This window comes from Neolamprologus multifasciatus, chromosome 14 (genome assembly GCF_963576455.1).
Source record: "Neolamprologus multifasciatus chromosome 14, fNeoMul1.2, whole genome shotgun sequence".
NCBI lineage: Eukaryota > Metazoa > Chordata > Actinopteri > Cichliformes > Cichlidae > Neolamprologus > Neolamprologus multifasciatus.
Window position 1 is genome coordinate 7871634 of NC_140452.1, and position 16784 is coordinate 7888417.

A 16784-nucleotide genomic window follows, 5' to 3' on the forward strand; every position below is an offset into this window, starting at 1 on the left:
AGATTTCCCTTCTGGAGAAATGCAAACCAGCAACACTGAAGTTAAATAGCAATTCAGTACTCTTGCTTAATTATTTAGTTCGAGCCTTGGCACAGATACCCTAAGTTTTCAGTTGACTTGGCTTTCTTTGGAAATTCTTCAAGATACAAGTATCTCTTGATGTAAAAAATAATATTTTAGGAGGTTAGATGTAAGTTGTAGAAAGATATTTCAAGGAAAGCATAAGTAACCACACAGATTTATCATGACTTAATTTCTTCTTGACTTCTGGACTTCCCCTCCTTGCATTTTTATGTCAGTCTACACTGGCCACTTTATAAGGTACAGAAATCTAGTGCTAACCCCTTTTGCCTTCAGAGTTGTCCTCAATAAGGAGCTGGAAATAGGGATATTTGATACGAAAGCATCACACAGTTGCTGCAGATTAGTCGACTACACATATGTGATGTTGATCTCCCGTTCCACCAGATCCCAAAGGTGCTTTATTGGATTGAGATCTGGTGAGTGTGGAAGCCAGTTGAATACAACGAACCTCATGTTCAAGAAACCAGTTTAAGATGATTTAAGGTATGTGACATCCTGCAGTAAGCAACTATCAGAAGATGGGTACACTGTGGTCATAAAGGGATGGACTTGGTCAGCAACATTAATTGGGTTGGCTTTGGTGTTTAAGTAATGCTCATTTGGTTACTAATGGGAAACAAAATGTGCCAAGAAAATATCCCCCTTACCATTACACCAGCAGCAGCCTGAACTGCTGATACAAGGAAGGATGGATCCACGATTTCAATCTGAATGTGAGCAGAAATTGAAACTCACCAGACATGGAGACATTTTACCAATGTTTTATGGTTTAATTTCTGAACTGTAGCTTCAGTTTCATGACAGGAGTCATGTTATCTTCTGCTGCTGTAGTCCATCTGCTTCAAGGTTTGACATGTTGTGCACATTCAGAGATGCCCTTCTACATATCTTGGTTGTAACAAGTGTTTTTGAGCCGTTGCCTTGCTTCCTTTTCTCTGACTTCTGGATATTTGTGATAATGAGCAGCTGAACAGGTGTACCTAACAAAGTGGACAGTGACTGTATATGCCATTTACTTAACAGGATAAGCTGTTGCATTTTAATAAACACTAAAGTCCAAATAAATTCAACAAGTCACAACGCAGGATTCTGCATCACTTTAATCAGTTCATTCAAAGCAAGCTGAGAACACAAGCACAATATCACAACAGCAGTATGACATACGCACGTCATATCATCACTTCACTCTGGTCTGACGCCACACGCAGTCCAAACCTGACAGCATATAAGATGAGAGATATAGCACCAGAGTGTCGGAGTGCATAGCAGCACTTGTAGTGGTTGGGTCAGACTTGATGCTTAGCAGGCAGCAGGCTGAAAAGGTCAAACACACACACGCACAAAAAAAAACTTTCACTCAGTTATCACTCATGCACTCACACACACAGAAGCTGAAACTGGAAGCAGACCCACGGTGGCTAGTGCTAGACTGGGCCCTCACACACCGCGGCCGTGTCGGCCACTGAGGGTATCACGGTATACGTCTGTGTTTACAACCAGAGAGGGAAGGCTGGGCTGTGATAACTTTTTGAGGTCATGTCACGAAGAACTCATGCGAGTTTTAGATTTTCAGACAGCAGCAGTTTAAAGAGTCCTGGCCCATTCCTTGTCCTTCAACACATCAGTGCATTCAGAGTGAAAAATGTTGAGCAAATCTAACTAGTTCTCTCTCTCATTTTTTTTTTTAGGCCTATTTGTCTTTTCTTTTCTTTTTTAAAATTATTTAGCACAACTACAGCGTCACAGCTCAGAGGGGAGGTTGGAGTACAATGCCACAAAGTACTGAGTCATCGTGAAAACTATGGTTTTCTTATTAAATCAAGGGAGTGGATCTCCATTTAGATTGCTTGTGGGTGAAACCATATTGCTGGTGTGTTTATTTTACAGCTTTAATAGCCACTAGACTATGATTTTACTCACTGTATGTACCTTTTTGGTGTGATCAGAATCTATTTCTACTCATGCATTATGTTTGAGAAGGATTTAACCCTATACATTTATCTTTGAAAGCTCAATTTACAAGCTAGGATGTGACTGTGACAGACAGTCAGCAAATGAACCGAAAACAGGGTCTTGCATGCAAGCTGTAGTAATTATATTACAGTTCACTTTCTATCTCAGCAGATATCATCCAGAACAATGAAATGAAAACCAGGACCATACAGCGGAGGCACTGTAATTCACTGTGAAACAGATTATTCACTTTTCACAAAAATCCCTTCATGTGATACAGAAAAACAAAAAAAAAAGCCTCTCTTTGACCTTTTTCTTTTTGTTTACAATCATTTTAACACTGAATTCATCATCCATTCAGACAAAGGTAAAAATTCCCTTACATACACACACTACATGTGTACCGATTGCTCCTTTTTAAGGTTTGCTGTCGAAACGGAACTCATAGAAACAATGTGCAAAATTATGTGCTCGATAATAGAAAGCAGTTCTGTGCGCCAGAATACATTCACGTACTTTTCACACATTCACACACGCATAGTTTGCCGTGAAATTATTTGCATTATCCTAAAAGCTCAACATTGGTGCCCATTCAAACTATATATGACCGGACAGCAAAAACAACAGGTAAGGAAATAAACCAAAGGGAAGAGATTCGCTTCATGTGACCACGTTAGCTTGTTTTACTGTTTGCCCGCCTCTGCCAGTCTGTTGCTGATCTCTTTGCTCTTCTTTGTGACGGCTCCGCCCGGTTTGGGTTCTGAGGCGCCCAAAGAAGGTTTCTTCTTGGCTGACTGGGAACTAGAAATCTGCTTCTCTTTAGCTTTTTTCTGCATCCTCCCTGTTGTTGTTGGTGTTGATGATGACTTTTTTGGTTTGGTGCGGGAAACTGGTTTATCCACCTGAAAGAGAGAAGAGATGCGAGAAGAGATTAAACTGATGTCAGAGAAACTGATTAATACTTTGGGAAATGGAATTTATTTTGTTTCCTTGCTTGGAGGATGACAACATCATCATTTAAATATGAATCTAAAGCCGATAGCCAATTACCTTGGCTCAGCTTAGCAAAAATTCTATATAAACACCTGGCCTTATTGTTCTCCTCTTTAGACACAATCAAACACAACAAACAAATATTTAATATGAAATCATGTTGAAAATTCAGCAGCACAAACTGCTGTCAGTTTAATAAAATAATTAATAAATATGCCACTACGGTAGATTCCTAATAAAAAAAATTGGCCTGGTTATCCACTGATCACAGATTTCTCTGCCTTCCTGCTGAGCTTGACCCACTTTTAACCACATATGTAAATATCCAGACGCATCCAGTTCCATTTACTTCAAGTTACTGCAGACTTCTGGAGTGTAAGAGTCAACGAATGTGTAAAAATGACTCGCTCTGTAACATGTTTTACAGCATCATGTACCACAGATTCTAACTGTGAATGGTGCATTCAATGACAATGGGGTTAGGGTTGATCTTTCCACCCAGGAGTGTGGCTACTCCACCTCTCTCAGCCCATTACAGGTGTTGCTCCATCACTTGCAAAGCCAACAAACTGAGCCAATCACATTTGATCAAACGCCTTATAGCAAGACTTTCTAACTGCAGGATGGTGCAGACTTTAACCCCAATGCAAAACTGCCATTTTAACATGTTGAAATAACAAGTTGCAGATCTCAGCTTAGAAGGGAATTCTGATGCTGATGATCAGGCATGTCGTTGACACTCTGTGGGAATATTCTAGGATTCTACATTTTATTTCGTTTAGTTTTCCACGTTTAACCAGTGGGGGTGACATAATGAAACCAACCAACACCACCACCACCGTGTGGGGTGTGAGGAGCTAACAGCTAATGGGGTGACAGTAAGGCTTAGACCGCTATGACTGCTAGAACAGCAGAGATTAAACCGAAGCGATACATTTTCTTGGTTTTGCTCTGCACTGGAAGTTTAAAGGGTGACATGCATATAAATTAAATGTGTTGTACATTCATGTATTCTTTCCTTGTCAAACTCACAGGCAGCATACTGTGTTACCATGGAATGCCACTGACCCGCGGACCACATTTTGAGAACCTTTGTGCAAAGCTAAGATAATTAACTGCTGGCTCCAAGCAAGAAAACAAATAAGCATACTTCCCAAAATTTTAAGCTAACCATTTACATCTTTACTTACTGTAGGCTAACTGATAGATTATAAATCAAGTCTTATTTTATCATGCAATACAAACCTTCTTTTATCTTGCTACTCAAGATAATTTCAGGCAAATGACACCATATGCTATAGATGATACTTGCATGATGTGGTTAGTGCAATAAAGATAAAGGTCCAAACAATAGCACAAAAAGCGTGTTTGTGCCTTTCCTTCTCTAAAAAGTGGTTCGTGCAGTTCCTTATTTAATGAACTTTTAAGGAATATAAAGCATACATGGTATTTAGTTTATATTAGTATATGATGTTAGTATTATGCTTTATAAAATGAACCAATTTGGTTCAACTACTAATACTGGTGGAGGCTTGACAAGCAGGCCTGCATTGGTGAGATTTGTTCAGATCAAAAGATCGAGTGGGGAAAAGTGGGTGCAGAGATAAATGTGGCCTCAAGCCAGGCGCTTAGCTCATTTCTGCTCTTGAGCTGGAGTTGCCTTAGTGATAACAGACTGATGGAGGGGCTCCCAGCTTTTATAAATGAGCATCAGCATCCGGCGACAAAGTTGCAAATCATGCTCAACTTTTGCTGATTAAATAAACCTTACAAACAATATTGTATAAGATGACAGTGAAAGGTTATTTCTGACTAAAAAAAAATATGTGGACAGCTCTATTTCTCAGAGTTGTGTAAAGTAAGTTAGGCGTCGCCATGGCAAACCTTGTTAATAAATTTTGTTGCCAGAGACGGTCAGTGTGGGATTAGGAAGACTATGTTACCATGGTACCAGTGTAAAAGAAAGAAAGAAAGGCACTGCACTCCATCAGGTTTACCAGACCAGATTAGATTTAACACTTTAAATATTTTTTCTTCTTAATGTTGATGACGTGGGTCTCAAAGAATACAATTAGATCCACATGGCTGTGTCACACTGACCTGCACACTGCTGCTACACTAATCAGACAGAGGCACAGAGGATATCAAAAATGCACTGCCATATTCCTAGTATTCCTCTTTATAATCTGTACGCCAATTCATGGTCAGCCATTGCATGAAGAAAAAAGAAGTGCCATCTTGCCCAGTGTAGCTTTTACTAACACAATAGAGCCTGTTTTCTAGGTCCACTGGTGCAACAAATGTTTTGATTTTTATCTGATACATGTTGATAGCATCTCTGCTTCATTGTTTCCTCCAATCCCATCCTTGTTTTCTTCCAAACCCCATGATGAACTGTTAAAACTACAAATCTCCACAAAAGGTAGTGGCTGGTGCAGGCTGAGAGGTGGGCAAACAGTGAACAAATAACTTTGGGAGGACTGCATCTGGCAACTGGGTGATAAATGTGACTGAGGCTACGTCCACACTAGCCCGGATAAATATGAAAACGGTGTTTTCGTCTGAGAACGCTCTGCGTCCACACTATCGTTTTCAGTCGTTTTCACATAGTTGAGCGTCCACGTTTGGAAACGTCTGAAAACGCCTGAAAACGCTTACGTTCCAGTACTGCGCATGCGTGAAACGCAAGACGATTCGACCTGCCTCATTTCTGTCTGCCATTTATTTACTTTTCGGCTCTTTGAAACGTCGCGGCAAAATGTCGAGGGAAAGTGCCGAGTTTTTTAAATGGACTAACAATGAGGTGGAGTTGTTGCTACGAGTAACGCAAAAGTACAAAGTTGCAAAAGCGAGTGAGAATTAAAGAATTTGAAGAAAAGTTATCTGGAGCATGTACTGACTGATATTAATCTTTAATAGGGCTGTCAAAATTGAGCGCAAACAAAACAACAAATGCCCTCCGCGCAAAAACGGCGTTTTCAAATGTTTCCGCTTTGGAGAGCGTTTTCAAAACGCTGCATTTTCCTTGACCGAAAACGCCGTCTGGGCGTGGACGGAGAGAAGAAGATGCGTTTTCAAAGGAAAACACATTAGTGTGGACATGGCCTGAAGCTCACATTAGCCAAGACGCATACTGTGTGTGTGTGTGTGTGTGTCAGTATGCATGTTTTGGCCTTATCAACTTTGAGGTCAGCCTCCATGCCTTCTAGAAGAAACAGAGAACACACCTGACTACAGCAGATTTAGAACAGAGCTGCTCTCAGTCTCTGAGAAGTCCTACAAGAATGAGAGAAGGAGTGGCCACATGAACACACCACTGTAGACACATGACTAACCAATTCAAACCCATTACATGCAAAAAGATCTTACCGTATGTGGGGAATATCTTCACATAATAGGTTGGTAAAGGGATTACGTCATATTACCATACTCTAATGATGGAATGTCACTTTAGCTTCTGAAATCGATGCAGTGACCATTTTACTATTCATTAGCATATACAGCTTGCTAAATACACAGTATGTATGCTGATTAGCTGAGCGTAGTGTAGCAGAACCAAGTAGCAATGACAAATGCACATCATGTAATAAAAAATGTTGTTGACACATAAAGCTGTTCTAGTTTGTGTTTATGGTGAGTTAGACCACATGTCATTAGGCACTGCTTGAATATTTTGTATAACGAGATAACACTTATGGGTTTCAGTGAGTAAGAACTGAAATCACGAAATACAAACTCTAGCATACGGCCGGGTTAATTTAGGTTTGATATGTGTGCAATTACAAGAAGTCGAGATGGAGAGGTATCGTTTCTGCAGATTCGTGCGTGGACGTCATCTCACCTTGGCAGGCTCCTTGCTGGGTTCGCTATACAAGCTGCGTATCCTCCTGCGCTCCAGCAGCTTATTGTCCGTTGGGTGAGCCTTCACCTGCTCCCCCTTGAATGTGGCACTATAGCTGGTTTCCAGACTGGTCTCCTCCCCAGGGGGTTTATACTGGGATGGAGCTTTGATGGGCTTCACTGGCTTCACATCCTTATAAGCCTTGAACTCAGTCCTAAGAACAGTGTAAACGAGATTTTGATTTTTTTTTTTATTACTGAATAGTTAAGAAAAAAGAAAAAATCAGAGTAATTAAATCAACTGACTCTCAAATAAACTGAAACCTGATCAATGAATCAATTATTAAAACTGAACACAGCTGTGGTGCTCCTCATACAACATTAAAATTAACAGCTAGCAAAAATTAAGCATTGAATTGAGAGAAGAGCGGCCACTGATTATACTGAAAAGACAGAAGATTTACAAATAATGATGATAATAATAATAATAGTAATAATAATAATGATAAAAAGCTTTCTATGAAAGGTTTGTAAGGTACAGATTATCCTTGGCATAGAGGCCTAGGATAATTTGACATCACCACTAGAGGCTATCCTCACTTTTATGTAGACGCTCATGTACCAACCATCAGACATGTACACTGTATTCATGTTGATTACAGCTCAGCTGCAGGTTCTGCAGGACTGTCAGTTTATTTTTAGCAGTCAAATCAAAATTTGACCTTCAGATTTATTGTCCACGCTTTGCAAGACCGGGAAGGGGCAACACGTGCTTTCTTTTCAGGTACATGTAGACAGGAAGTGGACTCGTTGTGAGACACAGCTTACACGTGTTTTCTATTACACAGCAGGAAATTAATTAAGAATTCTAATTCAGATTTAGATTATTATTATTATTATTATTACTATTATTATTATTATGACCCTGAAAATAGTTTTTGTTTGTTTTTTTAAATAAATGGGAGATGTCATTGCAATGTGTAACTGTGTTTTATTCACTGCACAAATGAAAACTTCCGGTTTCCAACTCAGCCATTCAGAAAGCCAGGTCATTTATGCATACAGTCGCTAGTCACTTTATTAGGTACACCTTGGTAGCACCCAGTTGGACCTCCTTTTGCTTTCAGAACTGTCCTCATTCACTGTGGCATAAATTCAATAAGGTGAAATTATTCCTCAGAGATTTTAGTGATAGCATCAACCAGTTGCTGCAGATTTGTCAGCTGCACGTCCATGATGCAAATCTTCCGTTACACCACATCCCAGGGGAGCTTTATTAAATCTATTAGATTGAGGTCTGGTGACTGTGGAGCCCATGTGAGTACAGTAAACTCATTGTCATATTAAGAAAAAACAAAACAAAACAGTTCGAGATAATCTGAGTCTTGTGACATTATCCTGCTGGAAGCAGCCATCACACGATGGGTACACAGTGGTCATAGAGAGACAGACGTGGTCAGCAACAGTACTCACTTGGTAAGGGGCCCAGAAGGCAGGATGGATCCATGCTTGTTGCTAATGCCAAATTCTGAGCCTACCATCTTAATGTTGCAGCAGAAATTGAAGCTTGGAGTGGACACTGTTTTTCCAGCATTTATTGTCCGATTTTAATGGAGGCTATAAAAACTCAAGCTCATTAAATTTATCATTCTAGCAGCCATGTGATTGGCTGATTTGATATTTGTGTTGATGAGCAGTTGAACAGGTGTACCTAACAAAGTGGCCAGTGAGTGTGTGTTCTGGGTTAGAGACAGAAGCCTTTCTTTACTCTTGTATACATGGTTTACTCCTTCATTGGTTTCACATTTTAAAATTCTCATGATCCAAACTGTTTCTACTTCACTGCCTGCAAAACAGTGAAGTAGATTAATTCAGTTTTGATCTGTAATGAGCTTTTCTCCATGAAATTTCTGTGAAGCACGTCTTCTCAACTTGCATGCCTCGCCTACTCAAATTTGGAGGAAGCCTGAGTAGAAAAAACCCTGTTAAGACACACATGATTACATTCAGATCCTTTTAGTGGCTTTACTCATTCATGGCCCATGGCATTGATTTGGTAGTACTCCCAGGAAGGCTGAAGCAGAAAAAAAAGAATCAATACTGAACCTTTATCTGTAGCAGTGTCAGTTTACATCTGATATCACTGGAGACTGCAAAAAGAGACCCTTCAATAGCCTACCAAAAAATCCTACAGTGATTTTTGCGTGACAGCTGAAGTGTTTTCAGGGATGCTGTGCTTATTCCTGCTAACACCCTCTGCTGCTACTGAGTGCACAGTAACAATTACAGAAAATCAAACATGTAATAGTGTGTAGAATAAAAAGTGTTACCTTGAACAGCGCATTGTCACAGCCTTACACGCTTACCTGTAGCTGCTAGAAGTCGACATAACCTCCTTTATCTGCCTGTTCAGAGCGTCTGCAGCCGCTCTGCCTTTCCTCTGCTCCGCGCTCACATCTGCAGCCACCTGTCCCTCCGTCTTCTCACCGGTTTTCCTCTCTGATGACTTTTCCCTCTTCACGCTTCTCTTGACCACCTCCTGTGACTCCTTCTCCTGCGTCTTCTCCTCAATCTCGCTCTTCTCCACCCCGCTCTCGACCTCGCCGGCCACCTGCTCCTGCTTACCGCTTCCTGCGCTCCTTTCCGGACCGCCGGCGGTGGGGCTCGATTTGGGGATCCATGGGTGGTCGTGCTTCTTCGGTATAGGCCAGGGCTTGTAATCCTTCTGATACTGAGTTTTGTTGTTGAAAGGGGCCGGTGATGGCTGGTACTCGTTTCTGGGCTTGCAGCTGGCCTCGGGGCGCACTCTCCACGCCTTGAAGTCTTGGCGCATGACGGACGCAGTAGAGCCATCTTTGCCCGCTGCGGCACCCGTCGCGGGCGGTGCCTTCCCAGCCTCCTGCTCGCCGGGATGGGGCTGGGTTTCTATGGCAATGGCACCGGCCTTCTTCAGTTTCGGCTGCGGATGATGGGGCACATGCGGTACGTCGGCCACGTCGGAGTATCTGGCGAAAACCAAAGGCACCGCGATGTCTGCTTTATCCAGCTCGGACCAAAAGCGATTGATGCAGCAAGCACGCGTAATGCACGGCCATGCCATAATGTTCGATTCTAGGAAGCTGACTAGAGAAAAGATGCTAAAGGGGAAGGAAATAAATCGGGGATACACACGTAAATAAACGTCCTACTCACGACTCGAACCCGTTTTTTGTCCAGTCAGGATTACTCTCGCGTTATGCAATTCCGATGAGCAGATCTAATCTTTGCCCGAGACTTACGGGAGAAGCGCCCACACGCCTCCCTCTTTGCCTCCTCCTGCAGGATGTTGCTCTTGTTCAAGTTTCACAGTTTGGGGGCTTGCTGTGGAGTGTATACATTGCTGTCTGGTTGCGCATCAAAGCGACCCCACCCACATTTGTGTGATCCTTCGACAGTCAGGGGGTCTGCACTGAGTATGCACGATGAACTATCACCTGAGCTCGTCAGCGTCTGGCCAGCAAAGAGGGAGGAGACACGGTTAACCCCAATGCTGCCATGTCACAAACGTAAACCCACAGTGGATGCAAGCCTCGCAGAAGCCTATTGTTCCGTTTTTAGGAAATGGCCGAGAAAAAAAAAACGTTGCTGAAAATCAGAACAAATAACACGAAATTAACATCAAGTCAAGTCCCACTGGATGCAGCGGCCATGATTAAAGTGGGGACGAGATGCAAAATCTGATGATGAAATATTCAAGAAAACAATAAAAAAAATATTTTGGTCACTGACTCCGACTTTATTGGTCTTCTTTACAGAGTCTTAGTCAAGCAAAACAAACTTTATATAAAATGCGTGGAAATAAAAATGAAACCATCTTTCCAAACAAACTAACCCATTTATGCCGACTCCTATCCCTGCATCAATCTGCACAGTGAAGCAAACATTTAACTGCATTACAATCAGAACAGTGATGCACGACCATTTAAATCATGTTAGCCTGTACAGGGATGAGCTTTCCAAAGATTTGCACTTAGCTGTACAAAATAACTGACATTCTAATTCACTCTACAGTAGGAAACATTTCCTGAGCATTAATTCAGGGATGCTGCTGATATTGATGGAATTGCTCCCTCTCCTGCTCTTCCTGCGTCCTGCACCGTAAATCAACAGGGGCATCTGCCTCCATCATGTGGTTTGAATTAAAAGCACACAATATAAAAACAAAAAATTAGGCCATTAGTTAATCTCAGCAGCAAAGCCCATCAAGCACAAAACATAGAAAGCCCTTAAAGTGGACCCATTTCCTGTCATATATGAAAAACTAAATGTTTAAAAAAAAAAGGAATGCTCATTTTGATATGACCAAACTTTCAAACAATGAAGCCAGCGACTAATCACTGTTAAGACTTCAGTCACACAGGCCTAGAGATCAGTAGGCAACCCCCTGGCAACCTCTGGTTACTAGTAGTTAGTGTGTATTTATTAAGCGGTTACTGGCCGTTAGCAGGTGAAAGCAGCTGCAAAGAGGGTGCTGCACAAAAAACCCCTCCTTGCTGTACTTTGCATGAAAGTTGTTGACTTGTATGCAAACATTACAGCTCGACAGGTAGTTTGTGACTGACTGCAGGCAAGTTAGGATGCTCCATGCACACTACAGGAAACTGCAGCAATCTGCTAGCAGCTAAAGCAATCGCAAAAATGTCACTGACTAGTATCTAGACCTGTGTAAATAAATCTTTAGCAATTAACTGGGAAATAAACATTTTTCCCTCCCAACTGGAAGCTCATCGTTTTTTTATCGTTTCAGACAATGGATGAACTACAGGGCTGCAGTTGATTGTTGTGAAATTATATAGAGCTAGCCTAGCAGAGATTAGTGAAAGAAACGGGGAATCGTAAATGAACCTGACAGATCCATTTTAAGATAGAAAAATATATAAACATTTACAGAAGAGTCTAGTCTAATAACTCAAGTTGACACAGAATTTGAATGTTTACAGATCGTTTTCTGATTTACAATTTTCAAAAAGTCCACAAGGAATAATGAGTATTCATTTTGTTCCAGACAAATTTGTGAATCTGTTTACAACTCAAGATTAAATGTGTGGTGCATTTAAATACACCATTTATTCATCTGACCAAATACAATAAGAGCTTAACTTCAGACATGAATGTCAAGCGCTAATTTACGTCTCTATTAAAATTTACAAGTACTTGTATCCACATGTTTTTATACCCCCGAAAATTATGCAATCAATCCAAACTGTTCTATTCAGCTCACTGCATCACATCATTTCATCCCAGCCTCTTCCTCGGCTACTTCCTCGGACTCTGCGTCGACTTCAGTGTCATCCTCTGGATACAGTCTGCAGTATTTGTCCACCATGACATCCAGGTCATGTTTGACATGAGTGTTAACATTAAGCATCGCAAGACTTTTGTTCCATTGGTGAGGAGGCATGCTGTCGAGGTAAGCCTGGAGTCTTCCACTTGCCGTGTCACTTTTGCTGTCCTCTAGCTTCAGCACAGGCAAGGTGGAAAGTACCTTGAGGAAGGAGTTCACATTGGGAAAGAATTTAACATCCGGGAGCTGCAAGGTTTCATGAATGGTGGTGGGCAGGCGCACCTCTTTGCCTCTGTGCTTCCACTTGATTCTCCAGCAGTGGAGCTCTGCAGGTAACGTGTCAGGATTGGGGAGGTCATTCCGGTAAACATCTGCGTAGTTTTCCTCAGTGGTGTTGAACTTCATTTGGCCCATGACAGCCGGAACCAGCGACAGACACTTCAGGGCTTTGAGGTTAGTCTCAGAGAACATGTCCTCCACCTCCTGCATGATCCCGTGGATTACAGGCATTGTAACATACTCCTTAAAATACGGCTCAGCTTGAATTTCACCCACATCGGCAGCACGCTGTTTCCTTAGAAACAGCCTTGGAACTTTGACGGGAATCTCGATCATGGTAGCCACGCTCACAGCTTCCTCGTACCAAAATTCATGGTAGACATCAATGTTATCATTGACCTCATTAAGTGAATGCAGGACAGCTGTTAGACTGTTGGCAGCAAAAAACACATCAAGTGTTTCCCCTTGGAGATTCCTCCCAAAGGCTCTAGTGAAGGTAAGGACATTCTTCAGGATGACAATGGTGACAACGATCTCAAAGTCTGCAAGAGTTTCTGCTATTGAATATCCATCTGCCACCTCAGAGGCAGCAAACTTTCCTTCTTCATTGTCTCGAATATTGTCCATGCACAGCAGCAACGGTGGCAACATATCCAGCAGCACATCAAAGACGTTGTGTTGTTCTGTCCAGCCTGGGATACAAGCTTGTTTTAGTGCAGCTCCTTTCTCTTCATTCTTCTGGTAGTGAGTGGAGGTGGCTTTCTCGAGCTCATCCTGAGTTGACTGGGCCTGAAAGAAAGCACCAATCCTTCTCAGGGTTTCCATGACCACTTGGACATTGGGGAATGGAAGGCTGTTGGCTAGGTGAATGTTCAGTGCCATATGGGAGCAAGGCATGTGCAATGCCAAGGGATACTTCTCCATCAGTAATACTGCTACTGCTTTCATCTTGGTGGTGGAAATCCCAGTGGCTTTATGGGCCTGACCACGGCAGTCTTCCATGCTGAGCCCCCAGCGATCAGTCAGCTGGGCCTCCAGTCTCTCTACCAGTGCAGGCTCATCACCATCAAATGGCACAAAGTCCAAAAACTCCTCTCGGAGGACGTTCTGCTGATTTACAAAACGTAAAAACAGAGGAAGGTGATTCTCATTGGCAAATTCCACAAGGTCGCCTGTCACTAGGGAGAAGAAGCGACTCTCTCTCACTTCCATTAGCATCTCCTCCCTCACTGTGTTCTCACAAATGTCCAGGAGCTGACTTTGCTGGGTTACAGAAAGGTATTCAGAGTTCACGGCCGTTGCCTCAAAGCGCTTCTTCAAAGCTTCATCTCCAGCGTTCATGCGATAATCTAGGAGGGCCTGGAAGTTGTTGGGTTTAAGTTCTGTTTCTGATGCTTTAAGAGGCATTAACGGTATGCTTTGTTTTCCTAACATGACCACGGCTTCAAACAAAGATCTCAGGTATTCCCGAAATGCCTTCTCCTCCGTGGACAGCTGAGGTTCATCCTCATTGGTGGTTGTGCTATCTTCTGCGGCATCTTTTTTGGAAGCAATCTGGTCAATAGAAGATGCCACTGTGAAGAGAGATGACACAACAACAATCTTCTCAAGAAAACTGATTATAAAATTGGAACAAAAAACAAAGTCCTAATTTAATAGCTTACATCTCCTTTCTTTTATCTTCCGTATATCTTCTTCAGTCTGCAATTAAAAAAAAAAAAAAAAGTATAAAAGTTATTTACCAAAACTAAAAACAGTCATGTTATTAACCTTATTTAAAAAGACCCAAAAGCTATCAAATATCTTCCTTACAAGCTCTTTAATCCGCTTGCGATGTCTGGTGTGAGGATTTTTTAAATGGCTTGTTAGATCAAATATTGTTGGAATTGCCGTATCCTTCAGCACAGTCCGATAAGGGCTCTGGGGAAAGAAATATATATATATATATAAAAAAAAAACTAAACAAACAAGCAAACAAAACTCACATAATTAAAATAAGCAACATTTAAAAGATGCACATTTTTGAGGAAATAAATGTATAGAAGGCTCTGCCTGCTCACGGAATACTCACAGTTTTGCACACCATAGCTGGGTCAAAGTGCTTGGCACATAGTCTGTAGTGCTTATTCAACTGGTCTGATGTTTTTGCCTCTAGATCGGCCCTGCGACAGTTCTCTACCCAGATTCTGCATCTAGAAGTAATAAGAAAATTTATTTGACATGCTAAGATACAGAAATGGATTGAGACTGCCACTGTCCATATGAAGGCTGAGAAGAAAAAGAAAAACTACAGAAACAGCAATATATCCTACCACTTTCCTTTGCAATACATCAATAAAAGTGCAATAAAGTATTTCTATTTCCACTAAAAATCAGGTACTAGCACTAGCACTTTTACTAAATTTACAACTTAATAATTGAAGTAGCACTTCTCAAACTTATCATTATAGACAACTTATTAATTCAAACGACTCGTTATTAAAATGGAATAACAACAACATAAAGACAAGCACACCAAAATGCACAGTTACTTTTTGTTTCTGGTTTGACATTGTGGCCACACTATGTTAAAAAAAAAAAATCACAATAAAACTGAAAATGGGAGATAAGAAATAATTTACTTTTGCTACATTTTGAATGTTGGGCTAGAAAAGGAGATGCAGACCTTAGCAGAAACCACATTGTACAAACATTCGAATTGTCAGGACCTAGTCTACACGTCTTACATTACATACCAGAAAGTTAGCTCTAAACTCAGTCTGCCATAGAGTCTATATATATATATATACACGATGTAGTTCAGATAAAAGCTAGTGATTAAACACGGCCTAATAACTGGAAAATTAACGAGAAAATATTTATCGCGCCTTGTTTGTGGTCTTTACGGATTGGTTAGTGGTGTTATAATTCCTCACTCATTTCAGTACAACTTTAGGACACTACACATGGTCTTCTGGACTCTGCTGAATGCTAAAGCTCGTAGCGTACTGTCATATTTGCTGACTTACCTCTCCGGGTCCCGTGGAAACCGAAAAAATGCCAAATCAGATTGCGTGCTTTTCCGCGTACAGTTCGGGGCCGCGCAAAAATTCGGCATGCTTCAGGTTCGGTGGTTAGCTTAGCTAAGTTGGCTGCCTATTGTCATCCGCGGACTTCAGTGGTTTTCTTGTAGAAAGCTGAGTGGACGGTGGGTACGGCTAAAGATAAAAGATGACTAACATGATCTCAGACAATGTCTGACAAAGAAAACACTTAAAGGACACACAATACACCAACACACATTCACAACGGTTAAATTTGGGATATATCGCTTTTAACAAAGGGATGTCCCGCCCCCGGAGCCTCTGATTGGACGTACCTAAGCTGCCCGTGATAACTACTGGACGCCACAGATAACCCGTCAACCAATTAAAAGGCAAAAAACACAGTTTTTGTTTTTTCTTCTTCTTCTTCCTGGAATGTAGCGACAGCCGCGCTTCCAGGGGGCACTGCACCTACCTCATTAGCTAACGTATCCGTTAGCCGCTAGGGCAGGACGACCTGCATAACTATGGGTGTCTTTACTGTTTCAACTAACCAGCAGCATGTGATTTAAATAGGTAGCTAACAAAGCCAAGAAATATGCACTTAATAGTCGCGTTGTGTTTTCATCATTTCCCAATACTGAATCCTTCAGGTCAGTCTTAGCTATTTAGATAGTAAGGGTGTTTTCTGTGGTTAGCAACATTACTCCAGAAACAGGCGTTCGCAGGTGGCTGAGGCAGTAATAACTCGCAGGGGTGAGTGGTCCTGTATGTGGCTCGTTGGTCTAGGGGTATGATTCTCGCTTAGGGTGCGAGAGGTCCCGGGTTCAAATCCCGGACGAGCCCGCCTTTTTTTTGACTTTCGGTAAATTAATATTTGACATAACAGCATGATACATGAGTGCAAAAGAAAGCCACAAAAAAAAAAAAAAAACCACGAAAGGACACGATTCATGTTGACAACGGCTTTACCAGTGTAAAAAGATTTTGCATCCGAAGTTATCTCCAAGCATGAAAAGTAGGTGTCTGCATGTGAGACGGCAAGTATAATGGGGTTTACTATTTATCATGAAGGGTTCTTTATGTTTCTTTTAAATCCTATACATACTCCCGAGTAAAACGTTCAGGGCTCGTCCGGGATTTGAACCCGGGACCTCTCGCACCCGAAGCGAGAATCATACCCCTAGACCAACGAGCCAACGCGGTCACCTATATCCTGTATCCTTTTCTAAATGTAGCATTTCCACTCCGTTTTCTAGGATTACATACGATTACACATCTGTATATTT

At 41.6% G+C, this 16784-nt stretch overlaps 2 protein-coding genes and 2 non-coding genes across 5 annotated transcripts; 1 reads left to right on the forward strand and 3 right to left on the reverse strand.

The window, feature by feature from the left end:
- Positions 1–1166: 1166 nt before the first annotated feature.
- On the reverse strand, positions 1167–10354 carry map6b (microtubule-associated protein 6b). 2 transcript variants are annotated; one of them, XM_085184003.1, is made up of 4 exons: positions 9237–10354; positions 6872–7085; positions 6258–6306; positions 2827–2939 (listed from the first exon to the last, which is right to left on the reverse strand). In XM_085184003.1, exons 1-3 carry the CDS (start codon positions 9968–9970, stop codon positions 6262–6264), a joined length of 993 nt encoding a protein of 330 aa, XP_085040129.1. In that variant the 5' UTR covers positions 9971–10354; the 3' UTR covers positions 2827–2939; positions 6258–6261. The 2 variants fall into 2 exon arrangements, with proteins under 2 accessions (XP_085040128.1, XP_085040129.1); XM_085184002.1 differs by lacking the exon at positions 6258–6306 and having other exon boundaries at positions 1167–2939; positions 9237–10341.
- Positions 10355–10622: 268 nt separating this feature from the next.
- On the reverse strand, positions 10623–16253 carry thap12b (THAP domain containing 12b). The gene is made up of 5 exons (XM_085183999.1): positions 15481–16253; positions 14544–14664; positions 14285–14392; positions 14137–14173; positions 10623–14046 (listed from the first exon to the last, which is right to left on the reverse strand). Exons 1-5 carry the CDS (start codon positions 15567–15569, stop codon positions 12140–12142), a joined length of 2262 nt encoding a protein of 753 aa, XP_085040125.1. The 5' UTR covers positions 15570–16253; the 3' UTR covers positions 10623–12139.
- A 16-nt stretch (positions 16254–16269) lies between these two features.
- Positions 16270–16341, forward strand: trnap-agg (transfer RNA proline (anticodon AGG)). Its single transcript has one exon. It is a non-coding gene; the product is annotated as a tRNA-Pro (tRNA).
- A 280-nt stretch (positions 16342–16621) lies between these two features.
- trnap-cgg (transfer RNA proline (anticodon CGG)) lies at positions 16622–16693 on the reverse strand. Its single transcript has one exon. It is a non-coding gene; the product is annotated as a tRNA-Pro (tRNA).
- Between the last annotated feature and the right edge of the window lie 91 nt (positions 16694–16784).

Excerpts from the sequence above, each read along its gene's own strand:
- thap12b (XM_085183999.1), bottom strand. The coding sequence starts at position 15,569 with ATGCCGAATTTTTGCGCGGCCCCGAACTGTACGCGGAAAAGCACGCAA. Across the intron at positions 14,174-14,284 it reads GCAAGCGGATTAAAGAGCTT|ACTGAAGAAGATATACGGAA; the intron begins GTAAGGAAGATA and ends TTTTAATTGCAG. Across the intron at positions 14,047-14,136 it reads GAAGATAAAAGAAAGGAGAT|TGGCATCTTCTATTGACCAG; the intron begins GTAAGCTATTAA and ends CTCTCTTCACAG.
- map6b (XM_085184002.1), bottom strand. The coding sequence starts at position 9,970 with ATGGCATGGCCGTGCATTACGCGTGCTTGCTGCATCAATCGCTTTTGG. Across the intron at positions 7,086-9,236 it reads TCGACTTCTAGCAGCTACAG|GACTGAGTTCAAGGCTTATA; the intron begins GTAAGCGTGTAA and ends CACTGTTCTTAG. Across the intron at positions 2,940-6,871 it reads CCAGCAAGGAGCCTGCCAAG|GTGGATAAACCAGTTTCCCG; the intron begins GTGAGATGACGT and ends TCTCTCTTTCAG.